At 31.0% G+C, this 14,223-nt stretch overlaps 1 protein-coding gene across 2 annotated transcripts in view; it reads left to right on the forward strand.

Annotated features, from left to right (window-relative positions):
• LOC148228015 (monocarboxylate transporter 14) overlaps positions 1-13,777 on the forward strand; it is a 33,880-nt gene extending 20,103 nt beyond the window's left edge. Inside the window, exons 2-8 of one of the 2 annotated variants that reach the window (XM_088200864.1) lie at positions 3,753-3,857; positions 6,664-6,789; positions 6,930-7,134; positions 11,009-11,194; positions 11,260-12,315; positions 12,742-12,867; positions 12,947-13,777. In XM_088200864.1, coding sequence (XP_088056990.1) covers positions 3,762-3,857; positions 6,664-6,789; positions 6,930-7,134; positions 11,009-11,194; positions 11,260-12,315; positions 12,742-12,867; positions 12,947-13,092 — 1,941 coding nt within the window. In that variant the 5' untranslated portion in view covers positions 3,753-3,761 and the 3' untranslated portion in view covers positions 13,093-13,777. The remainder of the gene's footprint in view (positions 1-3,752; positions 3,858-6,663; positions 6,790-6,929; positions 7,135-11,008; positions 11,195-11,259; positions 12,316-12,741; positions 12,868-12,946) is intronic. The other variant, XM_088200865.1, reaches the window with a different exon arrangement.
• Positions 13,778-14,223: the final 446 nt, after the last annotated feature.

Raw genomic sequence — 14,223 nt, forward strand, 5'->3', positions numbered from 1 at the left:
CTATCGTTTTATTCAATATATAAATTTAAAGCTAAAAATTCCAATAATATATTAAATATGTATTATTTAATTAAGTTAAAAAATAGTTCAACAAAAATAAAATAAATAAATTGCAAATCATTGATATCTTTTGAACTATAAATGCAATAAAAGTATTCTATATTTATGATTAAAGCTTCCTGTTTTACAAAAAATGTATTATAATAAAATCATTATAAGATATTGGGGCAAAAATCGACTTTCGGTATTAAAAAATAAATATCGGTATTATCAATTTAAATGAAACTCAATTTTCTGTTCCAACCCAAACCCAAAGTTCTAAAACTAATTAAAGTTTTAGAACATTCATTACGTCAAGTCCAAAATACAAACCGAAAAAGTACAGACAAACGTTGCATCCCGCATATTGCTCCACAGTTTGTCTGCACTTAAATATTTTTGTTTAAAAAATATGAGATCTATCTTTACCGATGTAAGAGTATTGGTCAAAGTATATTCAAACCGAATTTTGGTCAATAGGGGAGCGCAAAAACAATTATCTCTTCTCAGAAGTCAAAAATTCACGTCAAAAGTAATAAAATCGTGTTGGCGCCGTCGCAGTGGGAACGCTCGGTAACGAGCGTTCCCGCTGCGACGGCGCCGACACGATTTTATTGCTTTTGACGTGGATTTTTGACTTCTGAGAAGGGATAATTGTTTTTTGCGCTCTCCTATTGGTCAAAATTCGGTTTATATGTTCCTCATTTAATTTGTAATATTATTATAAGAGACGTAATATGAACGCTATATAACCGAGCGATCCTACTGCGACGGCGACGGCACGATTTTATTGCTTTTGACGTGGATAAATATGTCCTTTTTTAATAACGTCAAATGTTCACGATATAAATTTTGGTAAAAAATGTCAATAATTTTGTCTTAAAGACAAGCTGCCAGTAACCAATTAAACCGTCATAGTGAAAATAGCAAAATTAATTTATATTTTCATTACAATAAAAATATTTTATATTCAGATTTTATTAACGAATATTAAATCAAAATTTGGTACAAATATAACTAACCATTTCATTTAAAAATATAACATTTAGTATATAAAACAGACTTTTTTTATAATTATTGACCATTTATTATAACTACTGATGTTTAATGTTTAATTAAATAACTGACGCATTCAAAGTTATTTTTTTATAATATTAATAGTCTAAAAAGCATCGGACTTTATAGTAATTTTAATTTTGTGATACATAATCTATGAACTTTCATTTAATGTTTTTTATCAAAGTATAACCATTTTTTTCGCTTTACAACGGTTGATGTGTTCATTGTAATAATGCTATGATTCATTCGTCAATAGAAAGGGATTGGTCTTTTTTTATGGTTTTTTCTTCGATAGTTATTAGCAGTTCACGTCATTTTTTATAGCCAAACTGTATGTCTTAAATATATGAATGAATTAAATCTGTTTATGAATATAGTCTCAATACTCTCAATTATAAATATGATATTGAATGATCAGAAAATTGTTACGTATACACATTGAGATGAATGATCAAATACATTCTGTGATGTAATATATGATACATAATTGAATGTCTGAATAAATTTATTTTTAACTTGAACCATTTGTTATATATTTAGAATTGCGATTCGGTGGGTGTGTTTTTATTACACAAAAGCAAAGCCAGGAGTTGAACTTGCGACCCGGTTGTCAGTAGTCCATTGATTTAAACTGATAATTGATTAATATGCTCAGGCGCCGTCCAATTTTGGCCTTCAACTTTGATTGTATCATGCCAAAATTGAAACAGGGTTGTGTATGTAATATTACTATAATTATATATAATAAATATTGAAAAATATTATATTTTATTAGCGAGAGTTGAGTTATCGAATGGTTGACTACAGTCATTCGTCGCAACATCGGAATTGTGAGTCTACAATGGTGGAAAGTTTTAAAATAACCCGTCGTCGAGTTGAACGCTCTGGATGTTAGGATGTCGAGGAAAAAGTTTAGTCTCGTCCGGAACGGTTCTCGATCACTGACATTCGATGTCTCGGAATATTTCGCAACATTCCAATACGCGCGACCGGTTCGAACCAGTTCGCCGAAAACTTCCATTCTTGGTCAGCGAAAAATATTCATAAATATACATATATTAAAATCAGGGTTGGCGATTTTTACTTCTCCCACTCAATATCAAACTATACTGCTCAGTATCAGTAAAACTGTATTCGTTCACAAATAGATGATCCGATGCTCGGAGATAAAAAAAATATGACATCACACACACATAAAACAAAGCTTACCAAAATAAATAAACCTAATGAAAGTTCTGAATTTATAGTTAGTCTTAGAACTTTCATTAAGTCAATTTTTGGTTGATTAAATTAGATTAGCTTTGGGTTTGAACAGCAAATTAACGCTTCACAACTGACAATTTGAGTTTTAACAATTGTTTAGAGGAGCATATAATTTAAATAAAATTATATTTCGCTAGTGAAAATATATTTGGATATGATTTATTTAAAACGCCAGTGAAAATATAACTTCACTAGTAATACACATTCACTGTAACATATGTATATAGCAATTCCTTACCAAAACCTATGTAATTATGCAAACATAGATACAATATATGTTTATTTTTACTATTTCATATCTTTAAAATAAATATATAATATTTATATTACAATAAAAATTAATTTATAGCGATATTAATATACATCTAAAAATGTGATATTTTAGCAAAACTGTTGCACAAAATATAAATTATTTCAATTATAATATAAAATACTGTTTTTGTAGAACATTTTATGATAAACAAAAGTGAATGAAAATTACATTCTGAAACAATATCAGACTGACAAAAATTAAAAATGCTTTATGTAATAATTTTTACTATCATTATTATGATAATAAAAATCAATTCAAGTGATTAGCTAATCGATTAACGATTTTGTAATTGTTTCAAAACTGTATCTATAAATTATCTAAAATAAAAGATAATATAAAAATATAAATTTTGACAGCCCTATTTCTGTTGAGTTTTTAATAATAATTGTATTCGGTCTCTTTTTTGTTAGCGCGTGAAATGGAAAGGAATACATTGGCGAATGTATTATTTTATACATTGGGTATAATGTGTATTATATGGATGTCAGCGATGCAGAACATTTTTTATTTTAAAATAGATAAAGTATACTTATAAATAATTATAAAAAAAAACACTTAATATAAATGCCTTGAATATTGTTGATGTATAAATTATTTAAAAAGTTCATCAAGGTGAGTTGTTTGTTAAATTAAATTGCATATGGATGATAAATATTTATGTACACGTGTAGCTTGACTTATTTTCATCTAAATTGTTTTTATTAGCAATAAACGATATTATCATATTTAACTTTATCGTCATATGTTTTCATTTGATTTGCTTAATTTAGCCAAAACGTGACTAGTATTTTATTTGCACAATTTAGCAAACATACTCTTTATGTGAATTATCGACGCCCTTGGGTTTTAAAATACATTTAATGAAGATAAATAGATGATATGTTCTAAAACGTGTTGTTTAAAATTATATAATACGTGACGTCTTATAAAAATATATAAGAGATAAATTTATAAATGGTATTATTATTTATGTCAAAAGTTAAAAATATATGCTGTTTTTATGCTACTTAAATATTTGTTTTATTTATAAATGATTATTTTGACATGGTTATTAAAATGATTTATTTTTATTTTTCAGATATAAAAAATGACGGAAAAAAACAACGGCAAGAAAGCTTCTGAGGAAAGTGGCATAGGAACAGATTCTTTACCGAAAGATGACTTGCAAGAAGAAACGGAAATTGTAAGTTTATAATAGTATCAACAAAATCTTTTCAATTAAAAAATTATAAATTTATAAAATAATACGGTTTATAATTAATAATAATAATAATAATAAACGCTATCTAAATGATAAAAAGGGAATGTGTATCAGTTTCTATTTTTATGGTTTTTATTAATACTAACCTCTTATCAACCAAATCTAGAGCACTGCTTGATTGTGAAATCAAGACTAAAAGTATTCTCCGGCTTTCAAAGTTTGATTTCGAATGTCCTTTCTGAAGCGGAGTATTGGTTTTTATTCTTGAATCTCCGCCGCCGGGAGGAGAAAAAACATGTCTGATTATCTGTTGTTAGTTGCCATGGTTCTTCGCTATTTATTTATATTCTTAGGTCGTTCCAAAGATCGATTTAAATTCTTAAAGATATAATATCACAAAAAATGCTTATTTTACAAATATTTTGTTGTTTCTTATTTATGATTTTTTAAACATAATTTTTCAAAAATAAAAATAGTGACTTTTCAAACCTTTTTCTAAAAGTGTATAGATTAAATATAAGTATAAGTCTTCATAGTAAGGTGAAAAAAATACATCTTAATTCAACGTGGGTTTGACCTATACATTAATGATTCATCAATACCCACATACGAACTTTCACTCGATTCATAGACACTTGTAGGCAGCATTATAAAACAGGATGTGAAAAAATATAATTACATATTCATATGAAGATTGTTTACAAACATCCAACACTGATTAATAAACAAATTAGATTCTTCATTTTAATCTAGAGGCTCTAGAGAGGTATGCAATCCTTGTTGACAAACAGCTGTTTACAGTGCCGTAGCTAGAGTAGTTTGCGCCTGGGAGCGAAAATGCTATTTGACACCCCCCTTATTTTAAATTTATTTTTTCACAATTTTCGAATACGTGAAAATTTCTTAAATGTTATCAACATAAATTTTCACGACAGCGAAAATCGAATATACAGCTAAAAACAGGTGATCCAATTCGAGTTTCCTTTGTTGATAGCACTGTAAATCAGACAGCTGTCAATAATCACGCTTGTTGAAAGTGTCAAATGTTAATTTGAAACAACACGTTTATAAAATTGATCGCTTAACGATGGACAGCGAAAATTTTTTCACAGATTGCGTGTTACAGCAGCAGGAAGATGATGCTGATTTTCAAAGAAAATCTTCTCTGACGAAGCACATTTTTATCTCACTGGGTATTATAATAAGCAAAAAGTTCCTAGGTCGAATTATTTCACGTCTTGGTGACGTCTACTAGCCGCCAATATCATGCGATTTAACGCCGTTGGATTTTTGTGTGGGGTTACGGCAAGGTCCGTGTCTACGCCGGTAAACCCGAAACATTGTTGCACATAAAAACCAACATTTACCAAGTTATTGTCGATATACCGTCCTAAATGTATGAAAACGACAACGAATATTATATCGAAATGATCGAGTGCTGTAAAAGATCCAGAGGCGGCCATTTAATTTATATTATTTTTTCTAATTAATGAAATAAATAAAATATTCTATTAATAAAAAAAATCGAAAGCTGAAGTTGGATTATTATGGCAAATTATATATAGAAAAGAAAAACAAACGAATTGAATTATATCAAATTTATTGTAGTTACCGAATAGTATCCATAACTACTGGGAAGTCTTCTACGCACATAGAAAAAGTGTTGTACATAAATATCCATTCAATCATATTACAGCAAAATTATTCATGCATAAAATAGTAAAACACCAGTAAGCAAATACGCTGAGACTAAACTTATTTTTAAATAATAACATTTTTTTAAGAAAAAATAATATACACTATATTAAGGATTAATTTTGTCAAATTTTGATGATGCAAACTGATCAATCACATAATCAAAACCAATTTATTTATATTTTTTCAATGATTAGAAGAGTTCAATTACTAAGCTCGCAAATATGGCAAAAAAAGCTTTAACTTGCTGAATGATCGCTAACAACTTGCAATTGATACTGTAACAGTTAAAAGAATCTGCAGTGAAATGAGAAGATTTGTGTTTGGTACAAATACAAATGACACATCAAAAGTAAGATGATACAAATGAGTTTTTGGTAATACTTCATTAGGAGTAGTGAGCAGCATTTTACAGTTCGATTTCTGTGAACAATTCCTCTCGTAGTTCATTCCCATATATTTTTGAAAAGAAGAGTTTCGATGTCCAGTAGAAATCCAAACCTTTTATTTTGGTTTTATTAGTCTTGAAAACCGTGTTAATATTTCTTGCCGCAATCAGCCAAGTATGTTTTACATAACATTTTACAGTTTAACTTATTTTGATCAATTTATATGGATATTGTGTATCAATGACTGTGATTATAAATATAAAAAGAGAACATTATTATCTGACTAAAACTACTATTAACTTATTTTTCTTACACAAATGGACTTTAAAAATACGGCTCATATATTTAATGATTCGAAAAAATATTCTTAGATACATTGTAAATCAATTATTACATTCGTACAACTAAGTTTAATTAAGATCATTTGCGAACGTTCGACCAGCGTCGGATGCAGCGATGAGATGATTGACCAATTATCGGCTATCAACTTGATATGATTAATTACAAACTATCTTACTGTACTTGTTTTGCACTTCAGATCATTGTCTTTCTTTGGCGATGGCCTAGATTTTAAGTATTATTTTTTTACACTGTATTAGATTACAGATAATTGAATTTTGCAATAGTCGATCTAGTTTATTTTTTTAAGTTTATTTCACAATTACATGTAATAAGAAATAATGCTATTTCTTTGTATTTTTCAGATTGTGCCTCCAGATGGTGGATGGGGATGGGTAGTCGTAGCAGCATCGTTCTTTTGCACATTTATGGTTGACGGTATAGTCAATTCAGTTGGACTTCTACTAACACCCATGGAAAAAGATTTAAATGTTAGTATTTATACATAATTTTACTCAAGATATTATATAATAGTCTAACATATCTGCCATTGCAACATTGAAAATAATCTATAAATGAAATTATGTATTCCTAATCAAGCATGTTATTAAAAATGTATTATTTGTTTCAGGAATCAAAAGCAACAATGGCATTTGTCAGTTCATTGTTATCCGGTTTTTATTTGTTAGCTGGTCCGTTTGTAAGCGGCTTAGCTAATCGATACGGTTTCAGAATAGTGACAATAGCTGGTTCCATATTTGCTGCAATTTGTTTTGCCGTTTCTTATTTTGCCAACGATGTCTACTTTATTTTAGTAATATTCAGTGTGCTCGGAGGTAAATAAATACATTATTTACATATATAATATATTATAATATGTTTTTAGTTGACATTCTTATATGGTTTAAATAGTTGATTACACATTTACATTATCCATCGCTTCTATTAGATTTCTAGTTTCTAACGATGTTGATTATATTTCGTTTAGATTATAGCTTAACCACCTAATAACGATTTTTTTTATAATTGTGCCAAAGATTGTAGTATTGCAACATTCTTTTGTATTAATAATAGTATATATTATATTATCGTTTATAGGTCATCTTTGATTTTTTTTTTTGGTTTTACAGATACTTCGAAAAGTTTTCATGTAGCAATATAATTATAATTATAAAGCAATAAAATTTACTGGATTTTTTTGTTATATAACATTGGAGTAGATACTTTTTTGAATAATTATATTTACTAAGTTGGCGTTTAAAGGGTTTTGTATATTAACTGTGATTTCTGAATCATGTGAAGTCTAGCAATATTTATAAACAGTCTTCACTGCAAGGTATATATGTATATAACAAGCTATAGCAAAAACTGTCGTGTTAAAAACTAATTATAGTGATAAACACTGCATCACTACGATAACAAAAATTACAGTATGAATATTTGTGTCTATTTAAATATTTGTGAACCAGAAAGTGACCAACTATGGATTATATGAGCAGCATTTTACAGTTCGATTTCTGTGAACAATTCCTCTCGTAGTTCATTCCCATATATTTTTGAAAAGAAGAGTTTCGATGTCCAGTAGAAATCCAAACCTTTTATTTTGGTTTTATTAGTCTTGAAAACCGTGTTAATATTTCTTGCCGCAATCAGCCAAGTATGTTTTACATAACATTTTACAGTTTAACTTATTTTGATCAATTTATATGGATATTGTGTATCAATGACTGTGATTATAAATATAAAAAGAGAACATTATTATCTGACTAAAACTACTATTAACTTATTTTTCTTACACAAATGGACTTTATACTAATATAATCCATAGTTGGTCACTTTCTGGTTCACAAATATTTAAATAGACACAAATATTCATACTGTAATTTTTGTTATCGTAGTGATGCAGTGTTTATCACTATAATTAGTTTTTAACACGACAGTTTTTGCTATAGCTTGTTATATACATATATACCTTGCAGTGAAGACTGTTTATAAATATTGCTAGACTTCACATGATTCAGAAATCACAGTTAATATACAAAACCCTTTAAACGCCAACGTCTCACCGGTGAGTCGTACGATAACTCACACCATACGACAGCGTTTCACCAGCGAGTCGCAATGTTTATACGTTGAAAATACAGATTTTTTCAATATGTAAATATTATTGTGTTAGTGACATCTATGGTTGAACCCAATAATGTCAAAAAATTCTAATAGATGAAAGAAAAACATGACAATATTTGGTTTACATCCATTTAATATAATATAACCAGGGCTGTGGAGTCGGAGTCGGAGTCGGAGTTGGAGTCGTGGAGTCGTGGTGTTTTGGCCGGAGTTGGAGTCGGAGTCGGAGTCGTGAAAAATGAGCGACTCCGATTTTTTTTTTAAATTATGAAATTTATGAATTTTTAATTGCGTAATAATGAATGTGTATAGCGTATGAATATTAAACGTATAGAAAAACACCAAAAATACCTGATAAAATTAAACTTTTTTGAGTCGGAGTCGAAGTCGGAGTCGGAGTCGGAGTGGAGTCGTGTTGTTGGTAAATATCTGAATCGGAGTCGGAGTCGTGTTTTTTTTAACGACTCCACAGCCCTGAATATAACACACTAGGCTTTTATTAGCTATTTGCTTGGTAAAATTTTATTTACAAACTTGATATTATTTATATGACAACACTTAATTGTCCAAACGTCACCACTAGTTCCCCAGTGAAATTCATGGACTGCCATAGGAGTCGACAAGCAGCAGCTTATATTTTGGATGACAAAATATCAGCCGCTACTCATCGGCTCCATTTCAAAGGTGTTTTGACTTGGTAGAAATCCATAGATGATATTTTTTTAAATTATTTTAATCTGCCAGCACATATGTTTGTGTCTTAAATCCTGCGCTCAAAACATTACAACTAAAAATGGACAATGAGGGAAGCATTCATCTCTCAAATCAATCCCAATCAGATTGAGCGACTTGGCTGCTTATTTATTAACATAGCTAAATGAAAATTAATGTTGCTTAAATATAAATGACATCATGAAAAGTCACCGGATATGAGAATGAGCACATTTTACCATGTAAATGTGTCTCAAATACATGTATTCAAAACCTTTATAATAAAAATCACAGTTTAGGTGGATTCAAATTTTTTCTTTCAACCTTGAGGGTTATTTTGTGTTACAGAAATCCACTTATTCTCATTGAATTTGTAAAATTGTGAGCATTACTCAGTAGAATCGATAGTTTGGCTTAGTGGCAGAAGCTTCTAGTACATTATACCTTTCCAATTTCACCAGACTTTCTTTTAGTACAATCTAAATATTGCGTTGCTCTGTATTTAATCAACTTTTCACCGCTAGTGATTAGTTGAGAAAAAACTCGTTTTTATTCTGTTACGTAGTAACAAATCTTAACCTAACCTAAACTAACCTTTCGGGTGGGCACTCAGCTTGTGTCGACCGGGTGAGTGGTACTAAATATGATATTGAAGATATATTAGTTTTTCTCTCGAGCGCTTAGAGAGACAGGCTCTCATACATTGCGTATCATCCTAGTAATAGTACCACCCCCCAGGTCTACGGGGGGTGTTTATGCTACCTCAGTTGCAGCCTTCAGCCCTCGGACCCCAGGAGGGGCCGACCCCTTTGGCCTGCCTGTGTTACTTCACTCTGAGGTAGTGCTACGCGCTCTACCTCAGACGGCCAGCTCGAGAGGTCCCTTCCTCTCAAGGGTTTGGAGTTTAACCCAAGAAGGGTCCCTTGCACTCCCACACTGATGGATGGCGGGAATCCAGGCAATAGTATTTTCTTAGGGCATATCCTAATTGCTTGCGTTTGGTCCATATATGTGTCTTTCATGTGAGTCTTCTGTCCATGTGCATCTCCAGATATATGACACTATCTGCTTGTGGTAATATAATATTATTTAACTGTACTGGTGGGCATGTGTCATTTTTCATGGTAAATGTCACATGAACAGATTTTTGCTCGTTGGCCTTGATTCTCTAAAATTGTAGCCATTTTTGAATTTTATTCAAATGTTCATGTATAAGTCTAGACTCCTTGTTTGGATCTTCATGTGAGGCCATAATGACCGTATCGTCTGCAAAGGTAGCAACAAGAGTTTCGCTAGTTGTTTGTAGATCTGCTGTATATAGTAGGTAGATTATCGGCCCAAGCACACTGCCTTGAGGCACCTTCAATCTTATTTTATGAACAACTGACACTTTATTCTGGTATTTGACTTGAAAATGTCTGTCACTCAGATATTACTTAAGTGTCACATACATATTATAGGGAAGTGCGTTTTTAAATGTATATTGTAGGCCCTCATGCCGCACTTTGTCGAATGCCTGGCTGATGTCTAGAAACATAGCTGAATAGTAATTCCGTTCATGGAGGCTGCAGTTCACCTCACCCGCCACTCGATGTACTAGTTTGATCGTACTGTGTCCCTGAAGAAAACCAAATTGATGACTAGGAACTAACTTTTTTATCTGTAAAACAGTTCTAATTCTTCTAAGCAACAGTTTTTCGAAAATTGATATGATTTCGAAAGTATATCATGTCAGTCTTAAACATAATTAACTAGAACAAAAATAATGATCTATTAGAAATCAACATGCAGTTTTACATATATGTTTATAAACCGTAACACTGTACATACTTTTGTCATATGTTTAATTATTAACTATGTATTTATTTACAGGAATTGGCTGCTCGATGATATATATACCAGCTGTCATTACAGTAGGATTTTACTTTGAAAGATGGAGAGCTTTAGCCACGGGCATAGCCATGTGTGGTTCCGGTGTAGGAACATTTGTATTTCCCCCTATAGTTAGTATATTATTAGGTTCAATTGGATGGAGAGGAACGTTTGTCGTCTTCGGAGGTAAATTTTATCATATATTTACGTTATATAAATTTAATATTGATACTAATTATTTTTATTTGCAGGATTAATTTTGACTTGTGTCATTTGCGGTGCGCTGTTCAGGCCATTGAAGCCAATTAAAGTGGCAATTACAAACGGTGATGAAAATAAAGTAGAGATAGTAAAAACTCTGGGTTCAGGAACTAGATTAGGTTCTGGACTTGTGTATATTCCGCCCGAAATGGAAGATAAAGCTACTCCCCACACTTGGATGGGTGTAGCTCCGAACGACACGTATCCGACGGCGGCCGAGGTGTTCAGGAAGAGTCATACCAATTTAGAAATGAGACGATCATCCGCGAGTGCTGCTGGAATTAAAGCGCAATTAGCTCAAGGAAACGGTCAGACGAAGAAGAATTATATTGTGGTGGCGGTTAAAGAAAGCGACGAGAACGGAGCGAACGGTAAAAATGAAAACACAGCTCCTTTACTGAATGACAGATTCAGGATTTTGACCAGCGAACAAGAGAAAGAAGGCAAGATTATATCTCACAGTCGTACACCAGCTCATAGTCGGAGAGGTACTTTAACAAGCGACACTCAAGTATCTCGGCCGCTGTACAGGGAAGACATATTCTTCGGCGGATCGCTTAAAAAGATCCCGCAGTATCAATCGAAAACGTCGATCGGTTATCATTTATCCGTAACACATTTACCGACAGTCACGGACGTCAACGAAGAGGCTGAAGCTGGTTGTAGGATATGCCCGGAAGCCGTGAAAAGAACTTTGGTCACAATGTTGGATTTCAGTCTTCTCGTTTCGCCAACGTTTTTACTGTTGGCGTTCAGTGGACTATTTTCAATGTTGGGCTTCTATGCACCATTCATATATTTAACCGACAGGGGGGAGGTAGAAGGGATGTCTAAAGAATCAACTGTTTGGCTTCTAAGCGCCATTGGCGTTGCTAACACAATCGGTAGGATACTGTGCGGAGTGGTCTCTTCGATTGATGGAATTAACACTCTTTGGATTAATAACGTGGCGATAACAATTGGCGGTATTGCTACGATCGCTAGTGCCATAAGTTACTCAGTTGGTTATCAATACACATATTGTGTAATATTTGGACTATCAATAGGTATATATTTTTCACTATTTCCGTTAATATAATTTCGATTATTAGCAAAAGATCAACATTAAAGTGTCAGGGTAGGGGAGTTTAATTAAATTTTCTTCATAGTCTTAAGACATATGAGCTAAATTTTAAATTGACAGTTGTCAGGGTGCCTTTATTTTGAGCGGGGTCTCAAAGAGTAACTATGCAAAAATTAGTTAGAAGCAGTCAAAGAATGGATGTTAATATTTATTTAATAATAAATTTATATTCTTTGTGATAAAATTGTTTTAAATACAACAAAGATGCATTTATATAGATATCAGCAAATATAGTCTTAAATAATAATGTTAAGCTTTAAAGTACAAACTTCGTATCATTTTTACACAAATAATCAAACTTAGATTACTTAATAAAAACAATGTTATTCAATGTCCTTTTTCGTTTCAGCTTGCTTCGCTTCACTCAGATCGATCATTGTAGTAGAATTAATGGGATTGGAGAAACTTACCAATGCTTTCGGACTTTTGATGATGTTCCAAGGTATCGCTGCAGTCGCTGGCGCTCCAATTGCAGGTAAGAAGGATTTAAACATGTCTTTTATTGAATATTTCCTAATGAATTATGTAATCTTTATCTATTATTTTATTTTTAGGTGCTCTCAAAGATGCCACGGGCGGTTATGATATGTCTTTTTACGTCGCCGGGGCATTTTATACTTTTTCAGCTTTTCTATGCTATCCTTTGAGCTACGTGAATAAATGGGAGCAGAGTAAGGAGAAAAAAGCAGACGTAGTTTGATAATGAACATTTAATCTAAACGGAATTGTAGGGACTGGTATCGGAATTATCGGAACAACGGAATATTGCTTTTTTTAACTAAGTAATGGAAATGAATGACATTGTAATTATTTTTCAAAATAGTGATAAGTGATTTTTAGACAAATATTATATATAATGTGTTATATAGATATTGATGCTTTATGAGAAAAGTGATAGTACGTATTATTATGCGTATCATATATTTCGGTTCTAGTCCCAGAGTAAAATTGTATAAAAAGGAGGTGCAATCGGAGACTTTTTTATAAATATATTTTACTTAACATCAATCAGTTTTTTGATGTAATTATTGATCATTATATAAAAAATATTTTATACATGCAAATTTTTATCGCAAAAGACACTTTTATTGTAGTTTGAGAACAAAGACATTTATATGAAATTTATTTACTAGTTTTGTATATATTGTTGAGAAATAATGAAAGGGTAAATCAAAATTTTTATTTTAGATGTGTTTTACCATTCATTTGTACCCATATCTTAAAAACTCAATTATAAAATATCAATTATTAAAAAAGCTGCAGAACTGCAGCTACTTTAGTTATTAATTTACTCTTTGATTTACTCCTGAATGTTATTATTTTATTATGTAACTATTATTATAAAATATATATCAATGCTAAAATATAAAATAATATAAATAAAATGTGGGTCGTTCTTGTTTTCGTTCAACTTTTGGTGCTAATTACGTATGTACAACAAATTATAGGAGTATCAGTACAATATGTTAAAAAGCACAAAAAATCACATATACAGTAATATATTTAATATAATATTTTTATAAATACGTTTTGATTTTGAGACCACTTTTAATTTATTGTATATTAACGAAGTATAAAGAGAAATACTTTTAATCCAATGCTGTTTACTGTATGTTTTGTGCAGTAATGAAATATAAGACCTAGATTTCTTTTTTAGATGCAAAATGGAATATGAAAATAAAGATTTATTCTGGTACTCTCATAATATTGTACATTTCCACATACTTTTTCATATACAAAAATATTTACTGCTCCATCAAGATGCTCTATTTAAGTCAAATGATATTATTGTTATGTTATATTTAACATAACACAGTTTGTAAAAAATATT

This window comes from Plectrocnemia conspersa, unplaced genomic scaffold (assembly GCF_051122295.1).
Source record: "Plectrocnemia conspersa isolate PC_06_02 unplaced genomic scaffold, ASM5112229v1 ptg000012l, whole genome shotgun sequence".
NCBI lineage: Eukaryota > Metazoa > Arthropoda > Insecta > Trichoptera > Polycentropodidae > Plectrocnemia > Plectrocnemia conspersa.